Source organism: Dipodomys merriami, unplaced genomic scaffold (genome assembly GCF_024711535.1).
Source record: "Dipodomys merriami isolate MVZ:Mamm:240054 unplaced genomic scaffold, mDipMer1.0.p SCAF_106, whole genome shotgun sequence".
In the NCBI taxonomy this organism is placed as follows: Eukaryota; Metazoa; Chordata; class Mammalia; order Rodentia; family Heteromyidae; genus Dipodomys; species Dipodomys merriami.
This window is the reverse complement of record NW_027202338.1, coordinates 3,802,143-3,830,046: the sequence shown is the minus strand read 5'-3', so window position 1 is coordinate 3,830,046 and position 27,904 is coordinate 3,802,143. Positions and strand designations below refer to the sequence as shown.

Here is a 27,904-nt window from a genome sequence, read left to right as displayed (position 1 = left end):
ACAAAGCAGTGCCTTGCAGGGTTCTACACTCTCTGGATGCACTCTTCATTCTAGCTCCTGGGGAACAGTAGCTATGTAGTTTGTTCAGGGTGCCAACGTTTAGGTGTCAACTTCATATACTCTCTTCTGGTGCCTATAAATGTTTTTATTCATGTCAAAGTACCCAAACATTAGGGCTAGAGTCCAAGCCCAGAACCAACACACACTAGAACATCTTGCTTCTGCCCCTACCTACCTCAGCTTTGCAGGCTGAGACAAACAGCATATACTATTTGCTGGGGACATGGGGTATGGAATAAAATTTCACTTAAAGGACCAAGGCCCTTGATTTGGAAGTACAAACTAAACAGGCAGACTGTCTAAGTGCATGTTCCTGACTGGGAAGATTGGCAGGTTTCTTGCAGACCTCTAGAGACTCACTAGGGTGGTGGCCATTAGACTGGATTCAAACGTTTAGCTCCTTTACTTCTCAGCAGCATTAGCTTGGGCAAGTGTTTAATCTCTGAGTCCTAAAGTCATCTCATCTCTAAAGGTGAACAAAATCACCTCCTTAAAACACAGAAAAGAGTCAGGCATAGTAGTGCCCGCCTGTGAGCCTGTGATCAGCTATTCTCAAGGTGATGGCAGGAGGAATCCAAGTTCAAGGTCAGCCCAGACAGGCAGGTAGCAGCATCCTGTGGTGCTATGGGCATAGCTCAATTGGTACAGCACTTGCCTGGGATGTGTGAGGCCCTAGGTTCAGTTTTCAGCATGGCAAAAAAAAAAAAAGAGAGAGAGAAGGAAAGAGTATCTGAGCCAAGGAATGGGGCACATGGTGGGTGCTCCCTAGCTTCCAGCAAGCATTTGAACAGGGACTATGCTCTTGCTTTGAGTGGGACACACTGTATCCCCACAAAGCCCTGCTCCGTGGGCATTACCTGCCAGACTCTTCCCAAGTCATTTCCTTCTCCCATTTTCTCACGGGGCTTTCCTAGCTGTCCCAGCTCAGGGTAAAACTTGGTTCACAATGCTGTCAGTATCCTGTACCGCCTCTGGTTGATAAAGACCATCCCTGCCAGGTGCCAACAAGGTGAGTATGCTGGGCACTATAGCATTTAGCATTCGCACAAGTCTTCTCCTGCACCCTGGGTGAGGAGTGGGTGAGTCCAGTCCTCTCCCTGAAGGGCAGCAAGTAGGGGGGATGCAGGCCAGGGAATCCAAGGTCAGAAGAGCACAGTCTCAAGGCCCAGGGATGAGGAACTGGTCCATTCAGCCCATGGAGGCTAGGACTAACCTTTCCTGAAGCCCGCAAGTTATGCACAGCTGAGGTCTCCAGCATTGAGCTTGCCTGTCAAAACCCACATCCCTCCCGGGATGAGCAGTCCCACTCCCCAGCTGGTTTTTATTCACACTAGAAACTGCAACTCCGCTCTGGGCCTCACAAAATGAGAGCTGTGTCCACACAAAGCTACAACAACCAGCCAATTCACTGAATGCAATGAAATAAGCCAATTCAGTGTGTATGTGTATGTGGGGGGGGGGGGGACGACAAACTGTCAAACTGGTTACTTGGAGCCTTATACACTAAACAATGCGTGATTGAACTGGGAGCTTTTCAATAGGTTGTCTTGTCATGTGGTAGCTTCAGTGGGTGAAAGATTTTCTTTATCATTCTGTTTGTCTTGTTTTTTTTTTTTTGTCTTGTTTTGTTTTAACACAAAAATAAGAACACGTCTGATCGAAGGGTAAATAGCCAATAATGTCTTTTTAAATCATGGTCAAACACACCAAGTGCAGTAACTGGAGTCAGCCCCAAAGACACAATTGTGGAGCTGGGAGGCTCAGGCGGGGCTCTGGGCGCGAGAGCCGGAGCCCATGTGTGCTCACTAGCACTGCAGACAAAGCTCCATTCACAGCCCAGTGCGATGCAGCTTCGCTCATTCAGCTGACTGCGGAAGGCTCCCACCAAGGATGGCTGCTGAATGGTTCCTCTGGGAAAGGGACCCAAAGCAGAGGGAGCTTCAGAGGCTGCACTTCCACCGGAGATGAAAGCTCGCCCTTTCCTCCCTGCCTCCAGCTGTACAGTAAAGCACTCCTCTAGCAAAATCAGCCAGGGCCACAGGGTGATTGTCAGGATAAGCGCAGAGAAAGCCGCTAAGGAACAAGAGAGCCAAATTTTACTTAGAAAGGGGAGGTGGTGGTGGTGGTCAGCTGGACCTTCCCACAGGGCCTGGCTTCAGTCTCCTCCCTTTTCTAGGTCCAGCTGTGGGAGCCTAGCCACATTGGGCTTCATTCCTCATAACCCTGCATAAAGGTCTCCCTCTTTGATCCAGGTGCCCCATGGCCAATGGATGAAGTGGGGAGTTGGGATGTGACCGCAGTTTAGCTGCTAGTCAGTGCCCTTGGTCTCTGAGGCAGCCCAGCCTTCCCTGGGCGGAGGATGGTATTCTCAGTGGCTGTGACTGTGTGCTGCCCAGAGTGGGTGCTACAGCCTTGGGCCAGACTGGGGCTGTTTCCTCAGCAGTCTCTGGCATCAGAAGGCACCAATGTTCTCCATGACCAGCTGAAACCAGAGTGCCTTGGCTCCTTTCTCTTTGGCATGCTCAAAGGCCAAATCCCTCACCAAAGGGCTGGTTTGGCACTCCCTGTCCTGATGGTATTTTGCTTTTCCAGTAAAACAAGTGTCAGTCTGCATTCTTAGCTCATAACGGCAAGGCCATTTGCTCCCGGCACCATGATGACAAAGCAGCCACACTCATTTCAAAGCACCATTCTCCAAGACAGGAAGTGACAATTTCACCTTCTACTCACTCTTTTCAAAGGACACTCCAAGCCAAGGCTGCCATGCGATTACCCTGCGGCCAGAGTTATCAGAGGAATCATTTCTATTTGACTTGAAGAGGTGTGGCCTGCAGCACTAAAGCCAGAAGGGAAGTGGCAGCTTCTAGCCATCTGACCCAGCAGCCCAGGATGTGGTCCTAGGTGAGCAAGCCTGACCACAGCAGGACAGGAGCACAGCTAGCCAAGGCTCAGGGTCCAGAGGCTCCGGCTGTGCTTGCACCAAAGTGCAAGTGGTGCAAAGCAGGGCTTGTTTGGGGATGTGTTTTAAAAACATCACTTGCAGCAAGTATTAAAAAATGTCACCAAAAGTCAGAAAAGAGTGATAATTCAGTATGCTATTATGCCACCTTCCTAATTCCCAGGTGTGCCAACACTCCCACAAATTGAATGTCATCATTCAGATACGCTGTTCTGGCAACAGTTTTTACTGGGAGTGGAGGAAGAAGAGAAGAAATGCAAAATGTTCCACTATCATTAAACAGAAGCTTCAGGAACTCCAGGGAGCTGTTTTCTGGCTTCTCCACTACGATTGCTTTCGCTGGCCTGCCTCATGCTGACCTGGAGTAGGAAATACTGGAGCGAACCAAGAACCCTTCAAGGGGTAAACAGGACGTGGGGTAATCAAGGGTCATCAGCAGGCAATGGGGTAGAGCCACATGGTACTGCCCTGCTCTTTCTGACACTATATGGCAAGAAAACTGGCAGGAAAGTCGATGAGACTCTTATTTCACTAGTCACAATTTTTGTGTATGCCAGTACTGGGACTTGAGCTCAGGGTCAAGGTACTAGGCCTTAGCTTTTTTGCTCAAGACTAATGGTTTAGAGAAGTACAAGTTGTCATGTCGAAAACGAGCTTTACAATGTTGGTGCGGGTGGGGGTGGGGGGGAAGGCGGGGAGGATTGGGTGGGGGGGTGGGGGGGTGAGGCTGGGAAGGGATGTGAAGGGTAAACAATGGAGGAGGCTGCAATGCTTGATAAGAAATGCACGCATTAACCTGCCCATGTAATTGTAACCCCTCTGTACAGTGTGTTCACAAAAAATTAAAATTTAAATTTAAATTAAAAAAAAAAAAAGACTAATGGTTTACACTTCCAATTTTTTTTTTTTTTTCTGCCAGTCCTGAGGCTTGAACTCAGGGCCTGGGTGCCATCCCTAAGTTAAGCTTCTTTTGCTCAAGGCTGGCATTCTACCACTTGAGTCACAGCACCATTTCCGGCTTTTTCTGTTTATATGGTGCTGAGGAACTGAACCCAGGGCTTAATGCATACTACGCAAGCACTCTACCACTAAGCTACATTTCCAGCCCCTCCAATTCTTTATTTTTTTTGGTGGTTAATTGGTGATAAGAGCCTCACAGACTTTCCTGCCTGAGCTGGCTTCAAACCTTGATCCTTAGATCTCAGACTTCTGAGTAGCTAGGATTACAGGCGTGAGCCACAAAGCAGTTCTTTAGCAGAATGAGCTGTCATTGCAAAGTGATCATCATCCATCACCTCTCTCGAAAGCCACTGCACTGAGCAACCATTGCTCTGACTCTGCCCAGTCTTACCTTGGTGTTCCTCCTTAGGCTGCGAAGAATATTCCTCCTCCTGGGGTCTTCATCGGTTTCATAGGGAATGACAGTGTTGTCCCCCTTGTATCCCTGGGAGGCCTGGTCCTCCTCTTTCTTCCGGATGGGCCCCAGCTCATCGTCACTCCCCACGCTGAAGCTGGTTCGGTAACTAGCGAACCGCCCAAGTCGGGTACACCTGGTCCGGTACAGCACAGGCTTGCTCACAATGGACACCTTGCGGCCGCGCTCTAGAGAACTCGTGTCCATCTCACTGTCAGAACCATTGCCACTGCCGTTGGACTGAGCTTTGTTGATATTCCGGATGGTGATGATCTTGCCTTGAGTGCTGTCGTGGGGAACCGAATATATGTTTTCCTCTTCGTTCCTCGGCTTGACCACAGCATCCATAGGTTCTGCGTAGTCAGAAGGATCAAACCCATCCTGTGGCAGCCAGGGACTAGAGGACATGGACTTCCTCTGCCCATCCCGATGGCCTTGGTCCAAATAAGACAGATCTCCCTTCGTAATTTCAAAATGGACAGGAGGCTTTGGTTTGACTGGCGGAGGTACTTTGTTGTTCAGTTTACTCTCAAAGTTGCTCATGATGAATGAGAGCCCATCGTTTCCCTCCAGCTCCATAGAGAGTTTAGAATGGTCTTTGGACAGGGAAGGCAGTGACGTGTCTTCCCGAAACAGGCTGTATGACGGCGGCTCCATGTCCTCTTCCGAATCCTGCAGGTTTGAGTTGCAGAGTGGCGAGCCTGCCCGGGGGGAGTTGAACACCTCCTCGGTGGTGCTACAGGCCTCAGCAACGTTATCATACATGTGTGTGGCCTCGATGATGTTCTTTTTCTCCACCACATCTTTAAAAAATGGGTGGAAGATGTCAAGCTTATGCTGAGGTTGGCTACAGGGGAGGCTTGTGAATCTCCCGTCGATTTCCTGCGCAATCTCCTCCCCTTCCGTCAGCTGTTCCCGACTTAAGTCATTGTCCAGGACGTCTACAGCGCCATCAGTGAGTGCTACAAGCTGGATGGGGATAATATCCTGCACTTCACAAAGAAAGGCACGTAACATAGCCAAGGAGGCCTTACGTTTGGCTGAATAAAAAACTATGTACCCATGAACCAACCGGCTCTTCCGGATGCTAAATGAGGAATGGTAAGAAAGGACAGACAGCTCAATGCGCTTCTTGTGCAGCCCGATTGGAAGTTCAAGTAACACAGAGTTGTTGCTTCCACAATGGGAAGACTTACAGGTTTGGGACTGAAGGACAGGAAAGAGGATGTCATCTGCGCTAAAGGGATCGCCACACATGAGACACATAACAATCCGCAGGTCCACGTCAGCCAAATCTTTGATGCTAGCAGTAGAACTGACCAGGTTTAAGTTACGCTTAGAGTCCAGGAGTCCCTTTAAAACCTGACTGATTTGCTTCTCATTAATATTCCGTCCATAACCAATGCCAGCAGAAGCAGGATCAAGAAAGACGCACTGAAGCTTGCTAGCAATTTGCTGGCCTTGTTGTATTAGGCTATGTAGAGTCTCTCCACTGGTGTCTCCTCTCTTGTTGACCAGAATTAATGTCAGGGGGAGGTGGACTAAGTGATTGTCCCGCCTTCCCAGTGTGGACTCTCTGCTCTTTTCTATGCTCTCAACGACATAGGACAGCGATTCCTTTGAATTGTAAAGGCAGAGGCAGCCATGGGGCTGAAAAGTCGGCGTCTGGAAAGAGTTCACGGGAAGCCTGACATTCCCTTCTATCGGCCTCAGGGAAAGTTCATACATTTTGCCATCTATCACATATTTGTCATCATTTGTACAAAGAGCTCGAATTTCATTGGCCAACTCTCGGGCAAGACCATCTTTGCCCAAGATAACCAAATTGATCCTATCAATGTTGGGATCAGAGAGCGAATTCTTCTGATTGCGGTCAGATGGGCGGATGAACCTCGAACTGATCAAGTGCTCAATCTTGGCATCCACACAAGCTGGGCAGCTGGGGCACGTCTCCTTTGTCGGGTGGTACACGAAATGGATGTGCTTCAGGATGAGGGCATCACGCTCCGCCTGCAGCTTCTGCAATGCCTTGAACCGCTGCTCCTCCCCCAGAACATCCTGGATGACGCCCATCTTTTCCTTGCTGGGCTTAGCATCCAGCTCCAGTTCATAAAACAATTCTGAATATTCCAAAAGCAACTCTTGAAACTCTTCCTTTGCTTTGTCTATGATCTGCTTTTGGTGCTTCCCATAAATATCCATGTACACAGATTCTTCCAGCCACTGGTAGAAGTCTTCATTCATAATAAAGCTCCGGGCCTCTTCCCAAGGCTTCCCGGGCGTTATGAACGGCGAGGTCTCCAGGTTTTCTTTGAATGCCCTCCGCATCTCCGCTCTCTTCCTCTCATTCCGCAGCCTCTCTAAGTGGGCCTCGTACAGCTGCTCCGCAGGAACCGTGTCCATCAAGTCAAAGGGAACCCGCTCATTCTCCATGTTGTCGATGTGGCTGGTGGCATCCCACGGGGTCTCTTCAAGCACAACGAACCACTTCAGGAACTCCGGCTTGGTCTCTAAAAGCTTTTTGGCTTTGATGCAGCTGAGGTGGTCAATCTCATCTAGGTTCGGTATGAGAGCTTCAAAAGCCAAGGGCAGGGCTGCCAAGTACAGCTTCCTCCGGCGCTCAATGTGCTCGTGCTTGAGGCGGTGGATGTGCTGGAGAAACAGCTTCTTGGCTTTCTGCGTCCCTTCCAGGTAGACATAGTCCTGGTACTCGGGGGAGGCCTGCATCTTTCGGCTGACGCTCAGCCAGTTCTCGTTGTGATTTTTCACAATGCGACTCACGAGCCACTCATACTTGTCTTTCGCTGTGGCGATCTGCTGACTCTGCTGCTTGAGAGCTTCAAAATAAGGAATAATTTTCGTCTTTCCCCGGCTCTTATCAATGAGCTGCACTAAGGTACTGAAAGCCAAGTCCACGTTGACGTTCGATCTCGCCGAGGTCTCCACAACCTGGAGGTTCTTTTTGCTTAAGGCAAAAGTATGTGCGTCTCTAATGTACCGTTCAACACCCTCATCGCACTTAGTCAGGACCACCACGATGGGCTTTTTTGTTTTTGCAAGCTGGTTGTAGAGATTCGAGACAAACTTGAGCTGGTCATCAAAGTTCCTATTCATGCCCCGGCTGACATCAATCCCAAGAAGGAAACCATCGACCAGCAGCTTTCCATCGGGCATTTGTTTCTGCTCAAAGTCCTGCTCCAGCCCCAGCTGGTCAGTGCAAAAGTACATGAGTTTTTCAGCCGATGCGAGCTTGGTTGCAGCGGCTCTCTTGATGTAGGGCTGCAGGGCGGTGCTCCGATGAGGCTGAAAAGTCTGGTCATCAATAAATTCAGTCTGCTCCACAATGTGCATCTTACACTCCACGCAGTCCTCGAGGGACCGGCTAACTTCTCCCCAGTAGAGAAAGTGGTCATTATTGACCACTCGCCCGCCAAAGTCACTGGTGCTGAGGACGGAGGTGTGGTCCAAGTGGAACTCATCAGCACTCGGACGCACGAAGCGGTTGCACAGACATGACTTCCCAATGCCACACTGGCCCTTCTCCTTCTCGGTCCCAGACAATCCCACCACGCTGATGTTGTAGGTGGGAATGCGGACATCTTGCTTCCTTGCCATCATCATCGTCGACACATCCTGCCACAATCAGCCACGTCCGAGATCAGGTTAGTGTTCCTGTGGAGGGAGGGCTATCAACAGCGGCAGTGGAGGCCAGCTGCCCACGCGGTACAAGAGTCAGAGCCCATGGTGCTGCACAGCGCAGCACCCCAGCGACCACTGCTTCTCATCGCCCAAGCGTCGACATTTCCTCCTAGACGAAGGGAAGGAAAGACACACAAAACTATGAGCATCAGAGTGTTAGAAATTTTAATTTTAAGCACTCAACCAATCAACTATTTGACTCGCCAAATATTTAAATACCTAACACGGCAGGCTTTATGCTAGGTGAAGATATGCATGCCTAAGACACAGAAGCAGAGCTGATGCTGAAGCAGAAAAATACAAATCAGAAGTGTGCTGAAGGCTGAAGCATGGTATGGGTATGCCTTGGGAAAATGGCTCAATGTACAAACAGAGCAGGGTGTATCATGAGCAAGAAAAAGATGATACAGCATCTAACAGGGACACAGGTGTCATCTTGAAAGATGATTAGCTAAGTCTAGGGAAACTGGGGACCAAACTAATTGAATACAGGGAAGAATTACTACCAATTGCAGAAAACAGGGATCGGGGTAGGGGAGGTGTCACAGAAATGGAGAGACAAAGAGTAACCAAATGCAGTAGTAGTACTCACTAGACACTATGTTGAAAATGAACTATACAATTTGTGGGCAGGAATGGGAGGGAAAAACTGGTAGAGAGCAAAGTAAGGAGTACACTGTCCAAAAAGAAACCCACTCATTACCTGACTTATAAAACAGTAACCCCTGGGGCTGGGAAGGTGGCTCAGTGGTAGAGTGCTTGCCTTGCATGCATGAGGCCCTGTGTTCGATTCCTCAGCACCACATAACCAGGAAAAAAAAGCCGGAAGTGGCGCTATGACTCAAGTGGGGGCGTGCTTGCCTTGAGCTGAATAGCTGAGGGACAGCGCCCAGACCCAGAATTCAAGCCCATGACTGGACCCAAAAACAGTAACCCCTCTACATCATCTTTATAACAACTACTTAAATATATATACTTAAATAATAATCTTAAGTATTAACAAAGAAAAATGTACAATGAAAACTACATATTATTACTAAAACAAACTGCTAAACAACAACACATCTCATGTTCAAGGACTGGAAAACTTAGTATTGTTAAGGTGTCAATACTGCCCAATGCAACCTGAAAATACAATGCAATCTCTATCAAAATTCCAAAGATGATTTTTGCACAAGAAGAAAACCCCCTCATAAAATTCCTGTGCAATCTCAAGAGACTCCTGCACAGCAAAAGCAACCTTGAAAAAGAACAAAGCTGGAAGACTTACATTTCCTGATTTCAAAAACTTACTATGAAGCAAAACAATGCAGTATTGGCATAAAGACAGAGCAATGGAATAGCACTAGAAAATACCTACATATGTTAACTGATTTCTATGAGGAAAGGACTGTGCTCTCAACAAATGGTGCTAAAAAACTAGACATCAGTATACAAAAGAATAAAGGGGGGGCTGGGAAGGTGGCTAAGTGGTAGAGCGCTTGCCTTGCATGCATGAGGCCCTGGGTCCGATTCCCCAGCACCATATAAACAAAAAGAAAAAAGCTGGAAGTGGTGCTGTGGCTCAAGTGGTAGAGCACTAGCCTTGAGCTGAAGAGCTGAGGGACAATGCCCAGGCTCAGAGTTCAGGCCCCACGACCGGACCCCCCCCAAAAAAAAAGAATAAAGGGGGACCCTCACCTACACCTTACAAAAACCAACTCTAAATGGAAATAGACCTCAAACTATAAAACTCTCAAGAAGGCTAGGATGGTGGCTCAGCGGTAGAGTACTTGCCTAGCATGTACAAAGCCCTGGGTTCAATTCCTCAGCACCACATACACAGAAAAAGCTGGAAGTGGTGCTGTGGTTCAAGTGGTAGAGTGCTAGCCTTAAGCAAACAGCTTAGAGGCAGTGCACAAGCCCTGAGTTCAAGCTCCAGGACTGGAAAAATAAAATAAAAAACAAAAAACAAAACCTCTCAAGAAAAAACTTAAGGGGCTGGGAAGGTGGCTCAGTGGTAGAGCGCTTGCCTTGCATGCATGAGGCCCTGGGTTCGATTCCTTAGCACACATAAGCAAAAAGAAAAAAAGCCAGAAGTGGTGCTGTGGCTCAAGAGGTAGAGCGCTAGCCTTGAGCTGAAGAGCTGAGGGACAGTGCCCAGGCCAAGAGTTCAGGCCCCACGACCCGACCCCCCCCCCCAAAAAAAAAAAAGAAGAAAAAAACTTAAAAGCAAGACTCAAGACATGGAACTTCACAATTATTTCTTGGATATGACACCAAAGGACTAGGGCAATTGCACAAGACACTACATTAATAGAGTAAAAGAGCAAACCACAGAATAGAGAAAATCTGTGCAAGTCATATTTCTGATAAAAGATTAAGACCCAAATAAAACAGGACTCCTGAAACTCAACAGCAAAAATCAAACAACCTAATTCAAAAATAAGCAAAAGATTTGTAGACATCTCTATACAGAAGATACACAAATGGTCACAAAGCACACAAAAAGATGTCCAACCACACTAAATAGTAGGAAAAGAAACAAACCCTTAAATATCACCTCACACTCACAAAGATGAGTGTCACAAACATTAAAAATGAAATAAAATCAGAAAATAGCAAGGGTTGAAGAAGTGGAGAAATGGAGCCTGGGCACCGTTGGCAGGATGTACACTGGTTCCCCAACTGTTGAAAACAATCCGGGCATTTCTTAAAGTTACCACCACCCAGCAATTGTATTCCTAGGTATGTATCCAAACCCTTTGCAAACAAATTTTAGAATGCAGGGAAATACTGCTCAAAGGGAACTACAGTTCCCATTTAAAAGATAAAGTTATAGAAGTTAGTGGTAATGGATGAAGGATGTCATGAATGGATTTAATATCCCTGAACTTTATGTCAAAAAATGCTCCAGATGCTCAATTTTATGTTACATGTATTTTCCACAATAAAAATGGGGCGGGGGGATACAGGAAGGATAAAGCAGGAAAAAAATAAAGCACTGATGTAAAATTGTGAAACTAATGGTTGTCATCTGAGGAAATATTCCCACTTTAGGAAATTCTCATTAAGTATTTTGAAAATGAATACAGATGGTCATTGAAAAAAAAACAGCAGTAAGATGAGAAAAAGTACAAACACATGAGTAAAGTGTTAGCAAGGTGAATCTGACTAAAGTATACTGGATATTCCTTCTGCTATTTTCTTTCTTTTTTTTTGTTTCCTGTCAAGACTGGGGCTTGAACTCATGGCCTTGAGCTCTCATTTAGCTTTCTTAATTCAGGGCTAATGTTCTACCACTTAAGCCAAGTCTCCAGTCTAACATTTTGCTGGATATTTTGGAGATGGAATCTCACATACTTGTCTACCTGGGGCTGGCTTTGAATTTTGCTCCTCTAGGTCTCAGCCTACTAAGTAGGCATGAGCCACCTGCGTCCAGCTCTTCCTGTTACTTTCACTATTGTGACTTTGTCATTCTTTCAAATTAAAAAAAAAAAAATTCTCGAGGGTAAAAATGCAGCATGAGCCTGGGGGGGATAAGGCATAGAGCCAAGTACAGCACAAGACCCAAAACAAGCATGACCACGGAAGGAATGACAGGCAAGACTAAGTACACACACAGGATCCCCCAAAGCCAGACTTTCACACTCAGGTGGGTTTGTTCTCTAGAGGAAGTTGCTTCTCAGGTGATACCTCCAAGTATGTAGGGTATTTTAGACAAAAGGAATGAAATATACAAAGACCCACTCCGCCCCAGAAAACAGGCTGGCCTAGTTAGGGGAAGAGCTGGAGTAAAGCTGTGGGTTAGGAGTATGTGCAGATAAGCAGGGACAGGAGTAAGCCACTTTATAATATGGATTTTCCCTCAGGGCTCCAGGAACTCCAGGGCGTGGCTGGAAAATGGCACCTAAGCACTTTCCAGAAAAAGGATCTTGACTACTTGGCTGCCTGATCCTCCTGGTTCTCCTGGTCCCTTACCTGCTCAAGTGTAATCCTGGGACCGCTGAGCCCACATAGACTCCGGAGACCCAGAGAGGAGAACTGAACAAGTGCAGGGCAACAGCCTTTTGAAGCTCAGTATCTGGTAAGTAAGACCTGCCATTCCCACCGGCTTCCTGTTTCCATGCGTCCCATCATCACACAATTCTGCTGGCACCAGGGGCAACAAGTGGGAAAGCACATGACCCAACTCCAGAGGTCCCAGGCCTCTTGGAAACATCACCATCCTCTCATCTCTAATGCTAAGCCAGACCTTCCAAGACCAAACGTGATTAGCTTTTAAAGAGACATGTCAATGGCTGTGGGCAATGAATGGCTCCAGACAATGCCATGCTCCCCAGGACTAAGCCAGGCTCTGGGCATCCAAACACCTAGAAGAATGTACCCTTCATCCTCTGGGAGCATTCACGGAAACACACTTATGAGGGACTTGTGACTCCTAAAGCCCATTCCCATCCATCCTTGAAATCCTGACCAGGAAGAGCTGTGCAAGTCAGCGTCCTGCTGTGCATGACTTGGTAGTCCACAGACAATTGTGCTTTGTCCCATGAGGACACAATTTTGACAGAGCCTCTTGCACGACCTAACAGAGCCCTTCCCTTCTCTATCTGCTCCCAAGCCCAGGGTGGTGAGTCTCCAGGTCTCTCATTTGACCAGTCTTGAAACTCAGCATGGCAATGCCAGTCCCAGGATGCCTGAAGTGACTGCTATGTGCCCTGAGCAAGTCATCATTCATGTCTGTGACTCAGATCTTCTCTGTAAAGTGGGGCTAATAATCTACCCTGCCTCAAAAGCTCAGAAGAAGAAAAAAGAAACAAAAATTACTACCTCAATGGTGAAACCAACTACAATGCCCAGTCCATCAACTCCTTATTCAGTCAGCGTTATCTTTAATGGCCAGACAGACAGTTCTCAAGGGGGACCAGAAAGAGCACAGCCACCTCTGAAGAACGCAGACAGCACTAACAGGATTTGGAGGAAAAGGATAGTATATTGAGACAGGGTTTCACCATGTAGACAAGGCTGACCCCCAAATGGAGATCTCCACTTCCACCATGCCTAGCTGCAACTGGTATTTTAAAAGCAGAATTATCTTGACAACAGAAATGTGATGATAGTCACCTCTCCGGGATGTTGCTCAGCGGTAGAGCTCTGCCTAGCAGTACACTAGGACTCAAACCCCTACACCAGGGAAGAGGGAAAAAGAGTTACCAAAAACTAAAACTAAGAATTAGCTGGGGGGGGGAGGGGGACTGAGAAGGTGGCTCAATGGTAGAGTGCTTGCCTTGCATGCATGAGGCCCTGGATTCGATTCTTCAGCACCACACAAGCAGAAAAAGCCGGAAGTGGGACTGAGGCTCAAGTGGTAGAGCGCTAGTCGACAGCTGAAGAGCTGAGGGACAGGAACAGCGCCCAGGCCCAGAGTTCAGGCCCCACAACCGGAAAAAAAAAAAAAAGAATTAGCTGGTATAGACATGGTTAACTTTTGAAAGTGGTAACTTTCCACTTGTTAGAAACCCAATAAGTTTCCTTGGTATAAGTACACTCTTCTTAGCTTTGATGTCCAGACAATGCAGTTTTACTAGTTCCTCAATTGGACTGAATTACACGGTAAACAAAGGCCGTTATAAATCTAAAAAACGCCTCAAACACTTGGTGTAAAGGAAATAACTTTAAGTGCCTAGTCACATACATGTTCCACTTTTCTAAGAGGTGGGTTAATAAAATTAGCAGAGTCAGTCACTGTGAATGACCTGAAGGCCACAAGAAGGTAAACTGGGGGACATCAAAATGTCTTCTTGGTTTAACTCTGGGGGCTGCTGTTCTCAGCATGGGGCTAACACACTCATAGTGAAATCAGAGCATGCCTTCCAGTAACTTCCAGAATCAATCCTAAAACAGAGGACTTAGCAACAGAGGGGAGAAATGACCCTTGAAATTACTCCTTGGGCTGGGGTAGAGGCTCAAGCAGACTGCCTGTCTAGCAAGTGGGAGGTCCAAAGAAGTAACGTTTTACATAGTTGAAGCTTACATAGCTACTTATATTAAAAAGACAACACTGCAAACCTTTAACAATTTTGTATCTGATGTCAGGAGTCAAGTACTTGGGAGAGGAATTACTTCAGGATTATTTTCAATTCTTTGTCACAAATATACATTGTAATAAAACAATCTATGACTGGTTTAACTAGGACACTGGCTCCTTACCAGAGTGCTTGTGCTGGAACAGGAAGCGGTGGTCGTTCTGTTAGCGCCTCTACAACAGGCAGAGGAAGAAATGGCACATTCCCGAGAGAGCACACATTCCTGGGACCCAGAAAAGCCACTAAGATCCAGGATTACTGACTGCTACAGTTCACACTGTCACCGGCTGGGCAGCTAGGGCAGCAAGCTCCCCTGCCTCCCGCAGCAGGAATGTGCCCAGGCCCTGATCTGAGTGACCCATGCATACATAAGAAAGAGAATTCCCACCATGACCACGACACAACTGCTGTGCCCAGATACAAGGGCACTCAACACTTAGAGCTGGTAGTGTCCACATTAAGTAGACACATGGCTGGACTGAGCTGGGATAAAACAGAATCACATTCTTTTTTTTAGCCAGTCCTGGGGCTTGAACCCAGGGCCTGGGCACTGTCCCTGAGCTTCTTTTGCTCAAGGCTAGCACTCTACCACTTGAGCCACTGCACCACTTCCAGCTTTATCTATTTATGTGGTAGTTAGGAATCGAACCCAGGGCTTCATGCATACAAGGCAAGCACTCTACCATGAAGTCACATTCCCAGCCCCATGTTCCTTCTAGACAAGCTCCTCACAGTGAGCCTTCCAACGGACTTTCCTTTCCAAATATACAAAGAAGCATGGAATATTAAAGCTCCGAGAAGGGCTGGGAATGTGGCTGAGTGGTAGAGTGCTTGCCTAGCACACCCTGGGTTTGATTCCTCAGTACCACATAAACAGAAAAGGTCAGAAGTAACACTGTGGCTCAAATGGTAGAGTGCTAGCCTTGAACAAAAGAAGCTCAGAGACAGTGCCCAGGCCCTAAATTCAAGCCCCATGAGTGCCCCCCCACCAAAAAAAAAGCTCCAAGAAGAGAGCATTAGCCAGGCATGTTGGTGAACACCTGTAATGCCAGTCACTCAAGAAGCTGTGGCCAGCAGGATCCCAAATTCAAGGCCAGACTGGGTAAATTAATAAGACCCTATCCAAAAAAAAATTTTTTTAAGGGAGAGGATTAAGGAGATGTAAATGTAGTTCAATTTCAGGGCAGAGGGTTTGTCTAGCATCTGAGAGACTTTGGGTTCAATTCTTAGTACTGTTTAAAAACAATAACAAGCCAGGTGCCAGTGGCTCACTCCTGTAATCCTAGCAACTCAGGAGGCTGAGATCTAAGGATCACAGTTCAAAGTCAACCCCGGCAAGGAAGGTCCGTGAGACCTTTTTTTTTTTTTTTTTTTTTTTTTGGTCAGTTGTGGGGCTTGAACTCTAGGTCTGGGCGCTGTCCCTCAGCTCTTCAGCTCAAAGCTAGCACTCTACCACTTGAGCCACAGCACCATTTCCAGTTTCCTGAGTAGTTTATTGGAGATAAAGAGTCTCACGGACTTTTCCTGCCCGGGCTGGCTTTGAACTCTGATTCTCAGATCTCAGCCTCCTGAGTAGCTAGGATTACAGGTGTGAGCCACTGGCACCCAGCAAGGACAGCCATTTTCTGTCACTCTTAATCTGTAGAACTGGGTAGATAGAGAGGGTGGGAGAACAGAAGTCAATTTTGAACAGGTCCTGAAAGACTGGCTGGGCTTGGAGAGGTGGCCCAGGGATAGTAAAGGCATGAAGGGGTGTAGGAATGGGGGCTAAGATGGGAAAGTTCTAGACTTGTTTTGGGGATGCTGTGGAAGAGACTGAATCATGCTTAGGAGAATCCCTTCTGTTACTTACTGTTGGTTGAACTGCACCTCAACTCCTCACTCAACAAATTGACAGTCAAACTGACAGTCTAAGGACTTAATTGTCTGTCAGATAAGGAAACTATAGAAACTGCTACTGTGCAGTGTTAAGCACACAGCTACCTTTCCATTCAATACAAATTAAATTAACAACACTGAGGGTTCCAGCTGTGGAGAGCTGTGATTTACAAAGGAGGAACAGAGCAACTGACACCTCCAGAAAAGCTGGGGGAGCAGGAGGAGGAGGAACACTCACAGGTGTGGGCTATGGACACCTAACTCCTTCCTACCCATAGCCAGGCACTCAATCCAACTGTGTCTTTTGGGCTCTGGGTACAAGAAATCTCACAAATGGGTCATCTGGATCTCTAGAAAGGCTGGTTCCATGTGTGCTTACCTGCTTTCAAATCACCTAACAGATGGGATCTCAGAAACCAGTGAGAACACTCAGCTGGCTCCCACACTTTCTGCAGACCTATGACAGCGCCCTCCACAAAGCCCAATCAGCAAAAGACAAGGACCAAAAGCTTTCCGAGGACTGGTAACTCAGATATCTGTTTAGGAGAGAACCTGACTTAAGTTGCTTTTTGAAAGAACAACTATGAAAGGTTCTGATATTCCATTTATAATTTTTACAAATGTCCCTCCCGTTCTCTTTTTTTCATTTATTCAGTTCTAGAATTTGAAGTCTAGGCCTTAAACTTGCTGCATGGGTGCTCTACTGCTAAGCCACACCCTTAGCCCTCTTTCGTATTGTTATTATGAGACAGGCCCACTCTGGACAATGGTCCTCCTATTTTATGCTTCCTACCATGGCTAGGTGACAGGCATGTGCCATTATACCTAGTTTCTTCTGTTGAAATGGGAGTCTCCAATTTTTCTGCCCAGGCTGATCAAAACCTTGTTCTTCCTAGTCTTGGCCTCTGGGGTAGCCAGGATTACAGGAGTGAGACACCAAACCCAACGTCCTCCTACCCCTCTTGTTTTACCCACAGCCTTGGTAAAAGTACCCCTGTGTGCCAGGGTAGAGAAGAGAACCATGCTGCCCAATCACACTCACCAGCCCACACAAAGATCCCATTTCCATCCTGACACCATCCTCATGTCTTAAAGTCCACAAAATTCTTCAAATTGAGAAGTGGTGCTGTGGCTCAAGTGGTAGAATGCTAATCTTGAGCTGAAGAGCTCAGGAACAGTGTCCCGGCCTAGAGTTCAAGACCCACAACTGACAATAAATAAATAAATAAATAAATAAATAAATAAATAAATAAATAAATAAATAAATAAATAAATAAATTTCTTTTTTAAAAAGCCAGGCGTAGGGGCTGGGAAGGTGGTTCAGTGGTAGAGCGCTTGCCTTGCATTCATGAGGCCCTGGGTTCGATTCCTCAGCACCACATAAGCAGAAAAAAAGCTGGAAGTGGCACTGTGGCTCAAGTGGTAGAGCGCTAGCCTTGAGGTGAAGAGCTGAGGGACAGTGCCCAGGCCCAGAGTTCAGACCCACGACCAGACCTGCCCCCCCCCCCCAAAAAAAAGCCAGGAGCCGGTGGCTCACACCTGTAATCCTAGCTATACAGGAGGCTGAGATCTGAGGATCATGGTTCAAAGCCAACCCGAGCAGAAAAGTCTGTGAGACTCTTATCTCCAATAAACCACTAGAAAACCAGAAGTGGTGCTATGGCTCAAGCGGTAGAGCGCTCACCTTGAGCTGAAGAGCGCAGGGACAGTGCCCAAGCCCAGAGTTCAAGCCCAACAATGGACAAAAAAAAATCTACAAAGTGGTCCTGAACGAAGAAAATTTCCAAGCTAAGTTATTTACAGGATGGAACCTGATTCCCATGATGAATGAAGGAGACAGCTTTTAGCAAAAGCACTTCTTTAAACTTTTCCTCAGCAGCTTCTACCAGGTAGCTGCACAGTTTGAGCCAAGCCATCTGATCAAGGAATATACAAAGACAACTGTTCTTGTTGGGGCTCCATCTTATGATGCCATGCTATGAAGCATATACCTAGCTTCTGCACCGGCTGCTGGCAGAGCTTCCCACATCCCTGCAATCTTCAGTAACCAATGTCCCTTTGTAAGCAATGAGTTGACTGAGAGCCAAAAGTCCCTAAGTAGCTTTAGGATGACAGGGCTAGAGTTGGGACTTTCAGCTCTCAATCCCTGAGAAAGAGAGGGGTTGCAGGTTACATTGAACACTGATGGCCCAAGGAGTTAACCAAAGTGGGACAGTTCTCTGAGCTTCTGGGGATGAGCACGGATGCTCTCCCTGCACCTTGCCCAAGGCAATTCTCCATCTTCATCCTCCACTACAAACTGGAAACATCAGTGCTTTTCTGAGTTCTTTCTGCTAGCCACTCCAGCAACATGATCAGACTGAAGGAAAGGCTGTGAGGACACTGAGCTGAGTCTAAGGGCGCACAGTGGTATACCCCACAAAACTGACTGTGGGACTAACTACACCCTCATTCTCAGAAGCAGTGTGAGAGTACAGTGGGGGAAAAAATAAAAGTTTATTCCAATAATCTCAGAATCAAGATTTTTTCTTTTCTTTTTTTTTTGTCGGTCATGGGGCTTGAACTCTGGGCCTGGGCGCTGTCCCTCAGCTCTTCAGCTCAAGGAGAGAGCTCTACCACTTGAGCTACAGCGTCACTTCTGGTTTTCTAGTGGTTTATTGGAGATAGGAGTCTCACGGTCTTTCCTGCCCGGGCTGGCTTTGAACCGAGATTCTCAGATCTCAGCCTCCTGAGTAGCTAGGATTACAGGCGTGAGCCACCGGCGCCCAGCTAGAATCAAGATTTTCTAAGATATACAGGCGGACCTGTTGCAACAATGAGAAGTACAAGTTGTCATGTCCAAAACGAGCTTTACAACGTCGGGGGGGGGAGGGGGGGAGGAGAAGGATTGGGGGATTGGGATTCGGGGGGGAGGGGGAAGGCTGGGAAGGGATGTGAAGGGTAAACCAAAGGAGGAGGCTGCAATGCTTGGTAAGAAATGTACGCATTATCCTGTCCATGTAATTGTAACCCCTCTGTACAGTATATTCACAAATAAAATAAAATTAAATTTAAAAAAAAAAAAGATTTTCTAAGATAGCCCTGGCTCTAGCACTGAAGGGCCCACAGACATGTGATTTGTGAGGGAGATAAAGGGGTGGAGGGTGGGACAGAGCCACAACTTTCACTAAAGGTGAAAAATCACCAATGCTATGTAGAATTAGATCCCAAAATGGAAAACTGTAAGAAAGCATGAGTCACTCAATTTCTTGCTCTTGCTGCCTATACTGGCTAAAATGGATGCAGGAGAGGTGGAATTATGAAAAATCTTGTCTGAAGCTGCCTGGAGCAACATAAAGATCAAAGAAGATAAAGATGAACCAGAACCAAGATAAAAAACCGGAGATAAAGGGGCTGGGAAGGTGGCTCAGTGGTAGAGTGCTTGCCTTGCATGCCTGAGGCCCTGGGTTCGATTCCTCAGCACCACATAAGCAGAAAAAGCCAGTAGTGGCACTGTGGCTCAAGTGGTAGAGTGCTAGCCTTGAACTGAAAAGCTGAGGGACAGTGCCCAGGCCCAGAGTTCAGGCCCCATGACCGGACCCCCCCCCCAAAAAAAAAATGAGATAAAGATTAAGAGTGTCTTGGGCTCAAACCCCAATCCCACCTGTGGGACTCAGCACCTCAGGTGCACAGCAGATAAGCTTGAGAGGGTGATGAAGACATGGAAGCCCCATGCACTGGGATGCTCACATCCATGGGGGACACCCAAGGTGCAGCCACCATGACAGTAAGGGAACAGGAAATGTAAGGCAGACAGGCCTGGGGGCGTGAGGACATTTACACAGCCTCTCTCTGAACTCTCTGAGTTCAAGCCCCAGTACGCGCGCGCGCACACGCACACACACACACACACACACACACACACACACACACACACACACACACACACACACACACACACACACACACACACACACACACACACACACACACACACACACACACACACCCACAAGGCATGATGCCCAACGTTCCAACATCCTCCTATGCTACCTAGGAACCAAGCTAAGCACCTGGATCTACAGCTGCAGAGCAGGATTAGAGCGCACTGGGGCTCATAGCAAAAGCCTATGGACTAGAGATTTCCACTCCAGGGCTTCGCTCCTCACCCTGGCACTAGCTGAAACTGGCCCCTATTGCAAGGAGTCATGATGCCTTGGGTGAACCTCCTGTGAATGGCAGTGGACCATCTACGAGGGCCACGCTGCTCCTGGGGCTGACAGAGGAGATGCTGAGCTTGAGCAACACTACTTGGTAGGCAGAAATTCCAGAGTGAAGAGACAGCACCCTACTTAGAAGGAACACTCTGACACCTGAGTTTATGCCTATATTCTAAGAGCTGTGTTAAGGAAAACAACAACAACAACAACAGGATTTATGGTAAGTATTCCACACCAAAGGCAATGCAAAACCAAGAAGGAAAATTCAAACTGGGAGGCACTCCAAAAAGTTGAGGTGTGACCATCTATCTTCTCCTAGCAAACTAACACCCTGAAACACTGTTGGGGCTTACCTGCAGATATCTAGGTTTTTAAAATAGCAAACAGAATCTATACAACTACTTTTCATTTTCCTCTAAGCATGGTGATATAGTCAGGGTTTGTTTTGCTCACTTCTTAGAAGGAGAAAGGTTCTTTCTGGAAGAACTGTCTGCATAAACCTGTCTCTAAATACATGGGGAGCATGGAAGTACCACCATTCCAGACAGGATGCAAGACACCAGCATTCTTGTCATTGAGAAAGAGAAGAGATCAGCCCAGTCCAACTCCAACAGTATAAGTAAGCCTTACTATTCCCCTGATGGAACTAATACTTTCTAATTAATTCTCACTACATTTACATTACTTGATAAATTCTAGTTCTGAAATAGGCTGCAACAAGTAATAAAAGTTATACCACATGCACAACCTTTCAAAAAATAGTGATTAGGGGCTGGGAAGGTGGCTCAGTGGTAGAGCGCTTGCCTTGCATGCTCGAGGCCCTGGGTTCGATTCCTCAGCACCACATAAGCAAAAAGAAAAAAGCCGGAAGTGGCACTGTGGCTCAAGTGGTAGAGCGCTAGCCTTGAGCTGAAGAGCTGAGGGACAGCGCCCAGGCCCAGAGTTCAGGCCCCACGACCGGACCCAAAAAAAAAAAATAGTGATTAGCTTCTATTTATCTGATGCGCCTGAACGGAAGGTGAGGTTCATGTCACATACAAGTACAACAAAGAAGCCAACCTCTGAGCCCAGCAAGTATACAGGACTTTCAGGTTAAAGAACACTAGCAAAATCAGCAACCACATTCATCTTTTCCATTGTCTGGTCTCCATATTTACTTACATGCTCGCGTTGTTTCAAATGAAGTAAAAGGGTGCCACGAGGGAGATGAGTAACATTAGGTTCTATAGATTTTTCAAAAAGTTAATAGTGCTCACTTAGTGCTCTAATTTCAAAATTTTTGACAAGACCTTGAGTCAGAAAATGGTGTCATGCACCATAAACCCTTTCTCTTCCTCTCACTGGAGAAGCCTCTCCAGATTGGTGACAATGACAAAGAAAGGAAGTAGCTGATTGGCCTGCCAAGCCCCAAACCCAGGTGTCACTCTACCACCTAGGGAAAGAGAGGCAAGGCAGGGCTGTGAAGGGCAGAGCACCTGGGACAGGAAGCACAGCAGGGTAATTCCCAGGCATGCAAAACCCAAATCCAACTGACTGCATGGAAATGCTGACACGGAGGTGGTGTGAGCACTCCTTTGAAAGCCTTGTCAGGCCTAGTCTGTATAATTTAGTGGTGGCTCAACAGGAAACGCCGGGAGCCAGATTCTTTCTGACTGTACTCAAGGCCGCAATTTCCTTCCCATACTTAAACCGATGACCCTGTCAAGGGAGTGGGCCAGGGGAAAGGGCAGATAAATAAGCAAAATCTGAAGAAAATTGGCTGATTTGAGGAAAATTCCTAAGATTCTTGTTGAGATCTACTGAAAAAGACTTCGGGATGAACATGGTCCACTTGTCCCCGTAAAGGGAGGAAGCCCAGACATGGAAGCTGACAGAGAAGGGACAAATTTCAAAATTAGAGCACGCTCACACCAGCAAGTGTCAGGAGAATTAACTATGATCCATGAGTCAAGATGACTGGTAAAGAGTACACCTGTAATGCCAGAAGTTAGGATCCAGAGGAAGGAGGGTCCTGAGTTCCAAGCCAATCTGGGTTGATAGTGTCTCCAAACTGAGTAACATTAAAGGGAACAACTGGTCACTGTAACAAACCTCCTCCTCCATCCTAAGTGTATCTGTGATATTCTACTTACCTCTCCACCCCTCCACACTTCCAAACTATAAAACATGCCTGGCTGGAAGCCAAAAGTAACTAAGAAAACAGTTGTTATAATACAGAGCTTAATCAACAGCTTCTTCTATCAAATGCTAGCTCCATAATTTCCTTTTAGATTATAGACCAGAATAGTAACCAGTTCCTCCTTATCAGCCACCATTCCTTAGAAAGTGCCCAGCCAGTAAATTCTGGGCAATCCATGAGTCACATCTTATCAGTCCTGCAGCCCTCAAGACTTAAGGAAACAGGCCCCACCTATTCTTCCACTGCAGCTACAGCTGTCTTACCTGCTAGAGGAAATCACCTTGACCTCAGATACCTGGCTGCCATTCAGAACATACACATGCTGTGCTGAGTGGCACGCCTACAGAGTGCCCACACTGCCTTCTCCAGTGTAAGCCCACAGTGTGCTTCCTTTGACCTCACCTCCACTCCCTCCTGACACACTGGAGGAGCTCAGAGCACCTGCTTTCTTTTGAGCTGTCCTAGAAGGAACACAAAAACAGTGACTGCTGGTCTCTAACCTACCAGAAAAAATGGATCAAAAGTCATCACCATCACAAAACCCTCACCTATAATAGACAGGTTGTTTCAGATCTTAAACTCTGAAATGAAAACGTGAAGTGTGGCTAAATTGACTTCTACATTCTACAGAATGACGGGGATTGGAAGCCAGGCAGGTGTCTCCACCCAGCTCCTCAGACCACTGCTCTGCTCACCTGATATGTCTGCTTTCTGCTCAGAAAATCCACTGAGTGAGAGCCTGGCAGGGACTTAATTTCGCTGTCTACTATAACTTGACAATCCCTTCCTGCTATTGACTCTCAAGAGCACAGGTGTAGACATGTAAACTTATATAACTTGTTTACACCAAAAAGAAAAGAAAAAAGAAAGGAAAATAAAACAATGAAAGCTGTGATTTTTGTGTGTGGGATGAGGGATACTGGGGCTTGAACACAGTGCCTGATACTCTGCTCACAGTTGGCTTTCTAAAACTGAAGCCAGGCATGCCTCTCCTGGCTATTTTCTGATTATCTGGAGATAAAAATCTTGTGGGTTTTTTTTTTTTTCTACCCAGGCTGGCTCCAAACTACGATCCTCAGATCTCAGCCTTGTGAGTAGCTAGGATTATAAATGTGAGCCACTGTTTCTGGCTAAAATTATTTAAAGGAGTGGGGTAGGGGACAGTAATAGAGGGAATGAGTTTGATCAGGATACATTGTATACATGTGGAAATTTCACAATGAACCCCCTGTATAACTTATATATATATATATGGGATTGTCAGATCTCATTATTATATGTAAGGTCAAAAAGTGTGAGGGAGGGCTGGGAATGTGGCTTAGTGGTAGAGTGCTTGCCTAGCATTCATGAAGCCCTAGGTTCCATTCATCAGTATCATATAAACAGAAAAAGCTGGAAATGGCTCTGTGGCTCAAGTGGTAGAGTGTTAGCCTTGAGCAAAAGAAGCTCAAGGACAGTGCCCAGGCCCTGAGTTCAAGCCCCAGGATTGGGGGAAAAAAAAAAAAGTGTGAGTTATTCAAATCCAGTTTCACTTGAATCATGAGAGCCAAAGCCAAGTCAACTGAACTTGAAAGCCATGTAAATCCACATTCCACACCAGTAAGGGCTGCAGTATGCAGATGGCCTGAACCAGGCTAGTCTGTATACAACCCTTTTCCATGGCCGCTAACCCTTACAGTCTCTACAGGTGCACAATACAGTGAGGTCAGTGTTATCTGGATCACAAAATGTTCTACGTGCTTGCTTCTAATTAAAGACTATTTGATTTTAAGAACCCAATAAAAAGGCCATAAACCTGTATCATTCCATAAGAATGCCAAGAATGCTAAGTGCCTATCTAATATTCTTCTAAAGTGACCTTTAGTAAGTACTGCATCTCCTGCTTGCCAACTAACCCATCAGGAGGCAGACACATGCCTACCTATCAAAGGGTACTCTGCTTTGAAAAGCAAAGGCAGAAAGGACTTCATGTAAACAGGCCCTCAAATTTCTCCAGCAAAAAAAGCACTAGGACAATCACAAATAGCAAACTCAAAAGTTTAGAAAGTCACTTGCAAAGCTGGGTGCCAGTGGCTCATGCCTGTAATCCTAACTACTCAAGAGGCTGACATCTGAAGATTGCAGTTCAAAGCCAGCCCAGGCAGAAAAGTCCCTGTGGGACTCTTATCTCCAATTAACCACTCAAAAACTGGAAGTGGCGCTGTTGCTCAAGAGGTACAGCACTAAGCCGGGCACTGGTGGCTCACGCCTGTAATCCTAGCTACTCAGGAGGCTGAGATCTGAGGATCGCGGTTCAAAGCCAGCCCGGGCAGGAGAGACCATGAAACTCCTATCTCCAATAAACTACCAGAAAACCGGAAGTGGCGCTGTAGCTCAAGTGGTAGAGCGCTCGCCTTGAGCTGAAGAGCTGAGGGACAGCGTCCAGGCCCAGAGTTCAAGCCCACGACCGACAAAAAAAAAAAAGGAGGTACAGCACTAGCCTTGAGCACAAAGAGGCTCAGGGACAGCACCTAGGCCCTGACTTCAAACCCACAACCGACCAAAAAAAAAAAAAAAAAAAGTCACTTAACAGTGTTAACAAATTGATTCAGAAGAATCTTGAGAAAGGTAATATTAACACATCTGCAAAGAGCAGCCAAAAGGCCTGGACTCTCTTCCTGGCTAGGTCATTTGATCTGGGGAGCTATTCAAACTTGAACAGCCAAGCTCTGACCCATCAGCAGAAGCATTGGGCAGTGATGTTCTTCAAGAAAGAAGGTGGGGCTCTTGGGACTAATGATGGCCTAAGTACGTACAATTATGATCAGACCCACAACAATTAGCCCCTGCCCTTCAAACAGACACTCAAATTCAACAACTATGATAGTCAACATGTCCACTGCCAGAGAAGCTGTATGGCCAAGATCCTGAAGCCTCCTGTGGTCCTTTCCATGCCATTCTGCCTGTCTACAAATCAAACACTACAGAGTGCCAAGCTTTTTATTGTTGTTATTATCAATCATAGGGCTTGAACTCAGGACCTAGGCTCTGTCCCTAAGCTCTTTTGTTCAAGGTCTAGCACTCTATCACTTCTGCTTTTTGAGAAATTAATTGGAGATAAGAATCTCACGTGGACTTTTCTGACCCAGCTGGCTTCAGATCCTAATCCTCAGATCTCAGCCTCCTGAGTAGCTAGGATTACAGGCTTGAGACACTGGCATCCAGCTAACCCAAACTCTCAGACATGACCTTTATGCCACTGAATGGCCTCATCTCCACCATTCTACTTTCTTCTCACTAGAATATAGCCACAGTGGCCTTCCATCCACTACCAGATGCCCTTATTCATTTATTTTCATTCATCTAACCAAACAATGAAAACGTTCTCAGCAAGCACCCCTATTGTGCAGAAGGCACTGTTTTAAGCCCCAGTGTGTGCAGCAGCAGTGAGCAAAAGGCTAAGATGTCTGTCCTCACAGAGGTCAGGCTCTGGCAGAGCAAGGTAAGCCCTTCAGTGTGTGGGAGGAGCAGTGCAATCTGGAAAGGATGCTCACCCCAGGTCCCGCTGGGAAGGAGGCTGACAGCAAAGGCACAAAAATGGGAGGGCTAGTAAGGTGCTCTGTGAACAGCAGCTACAAAGGCCCCTCCCTGCAACCAAAAAAGAACTGTATTTTGCTTTAATGTTCACTTCTTCTCCAATTCTTTTTTTTTGGTCGGTCGTGGGGCTTGAACTCTGGGCTTGGGCGCTGTCCCTGTGCTCTTCAGCTCAGGGCGAGCTCTCCACCACTTGAGCCACATCATCACTTCTGGTTTTCTAGTGGTTTATTGGGGACAAGAGTTACAGACTTTTCCTACCTGGGCTGGCTTTGAACCGCAATCTTCAGATCTCAGCCTCCTGAGTAGCTAGGATTACAGGTGTGAGCCACCAGAGGCATCCAGATCTTCTTCAATCCTTAAATGCAAGAAGAGGAAGCCTTATCTAAGAAGAACCTTATCTATCCCTCTTCCTCTAACCTCAACATCACACAGTACCTGGCTCAGTAAGTACTTGCTAGCTGTGGAAAGGTGGCTCACACATGTAATACTAGTTACTTAGGAGGCTGAGATCTAAGGATTGTGATTCAAAGCCAGCTGGGGCAGGAAACTACATGAGACTCTTATAACCTACTTGAGACTCCAATAAACTACTTAAAAAAGCAGGAAGTGATGTTGTGGCTCAAGTGGTACAGCGCTAGCCTTGAGCACAGAGAGACTTGTGGACAGTGCCCAGGCCCAGAGTTCAAGCCCCGGAACTGGTGAAACAAAACAAAAACAAGAACAACAAAAAATAAACAAAGTGGTAGAGTACTAGCCTTCAGTGCAAAGGTCAGGGACAGCACCCAGGCCCTGAGTTCAAGCCCATGACCAAAGAGGGGGAAATTTTGCTAAATGCAATAAATGAATTATCTCGAAGTAATCCCCAATCAGCAAATTCAATTACTGTAGAAAAAACAGAATATCAAAATTTATTATTTATTCCAATTACTTGCTCCAGTCCAGTGAAGAATATCTCCCTCAAAAGTCTGTGTTAGAAGGACAGTTATCTCCAACTCTAATAGTCCTGCCTTTCCATTTCAAACCTTGGGCTACCATGAGTGTCCTCACAGGAATTTAAGACAAACCACTGTGTACAGTTCTCTAGGCTAATCTTGAAAATCTGGAGGAGGAGGGATGCTTATGTTTATTACAACACTCCCCTACCCCCCAACTGGACCCAACCTTACTTTCTTTTTTCTTATTTTTATTTTTTTTTTGGGGGGGTCTGGTAGTGGAGCCTAAACTCTGGGCCTGCGCGCTGTCCCTCAGCTCTTCAGCTCAAGGCTAGCGTTCTACCACTTGAGCCACTGCGCCACTTCTGGCTTTTTTCTTTTTTCTTATGTGGTGCTGAGGAATCGAACCCAGGGCCTCATGCATGCAAGGCAAGCGCTCTACCACTGAGCCACCTTCCCAGCCCGTTTTCTTTTTTTTTAGTCAGTTGTGGGGCTTTAACTCAGGGCCTGGGCACTGTCCCTGACCTCTTCAGCTCAAGGCGAAGAGCCTTAAGCTCTTCCACTTGAGCCACAATGCTACTTCTGGTTTTCTGGTGGTTAACTGAAGAGTTTCATGGATGTTCCTGCCCCGGCTGGCTTTGAACAGCAGTCCTCAGATCTCAGCATCCTAGGTAGCTAGGATTACAGAGTTGAGCCACTGGTGCCCAGCATCCTACCTTCCTTTCTAACCTTAGTTCTGACTCTTCAATGAAAACATGCTGCTCCTGCTGCCCTGTACATTCCTGCTTTCACACTGTCATACTTTATCTGGAAGGCCCAGAACCTCGGCTCCACCACCTGCATATTCTCAGCACACAGGAACAATGACAAGTACCTATGACAATCACTTGGCCACCCATGCCCTTCCATACATACTCTCTTATCAGCAGTACTGAAACTATAG

The 27,904-nt window shown here is 46.7% G+C and overlaps 1 protein-coding gene across 1 annotated transcript in view; it reads right to left on the bottom strand.

The window, feature by feature from the left end:
* LOC138814247 (rho GTPase-activating protein 35) overlaps nt 1–27,904 on the bottom strand; it is an 81,605-nt gene that overhangs the window by 25,629 nt on the left and 28,072 nt on the right. Inside the window, exon 2 of the mRNA XM_070003260.1 lies at nt 4,371–8,241. Coding sequence (XP_069859361.1) covers nt 4,371–8,054 — 3,684 coding nt within the window. The 5' untranslated portion in view covers nt 8,055–8,241. The remainder of the gene's footprint in view (nt 1–4,370; nt 8,242–27,904) is intronic.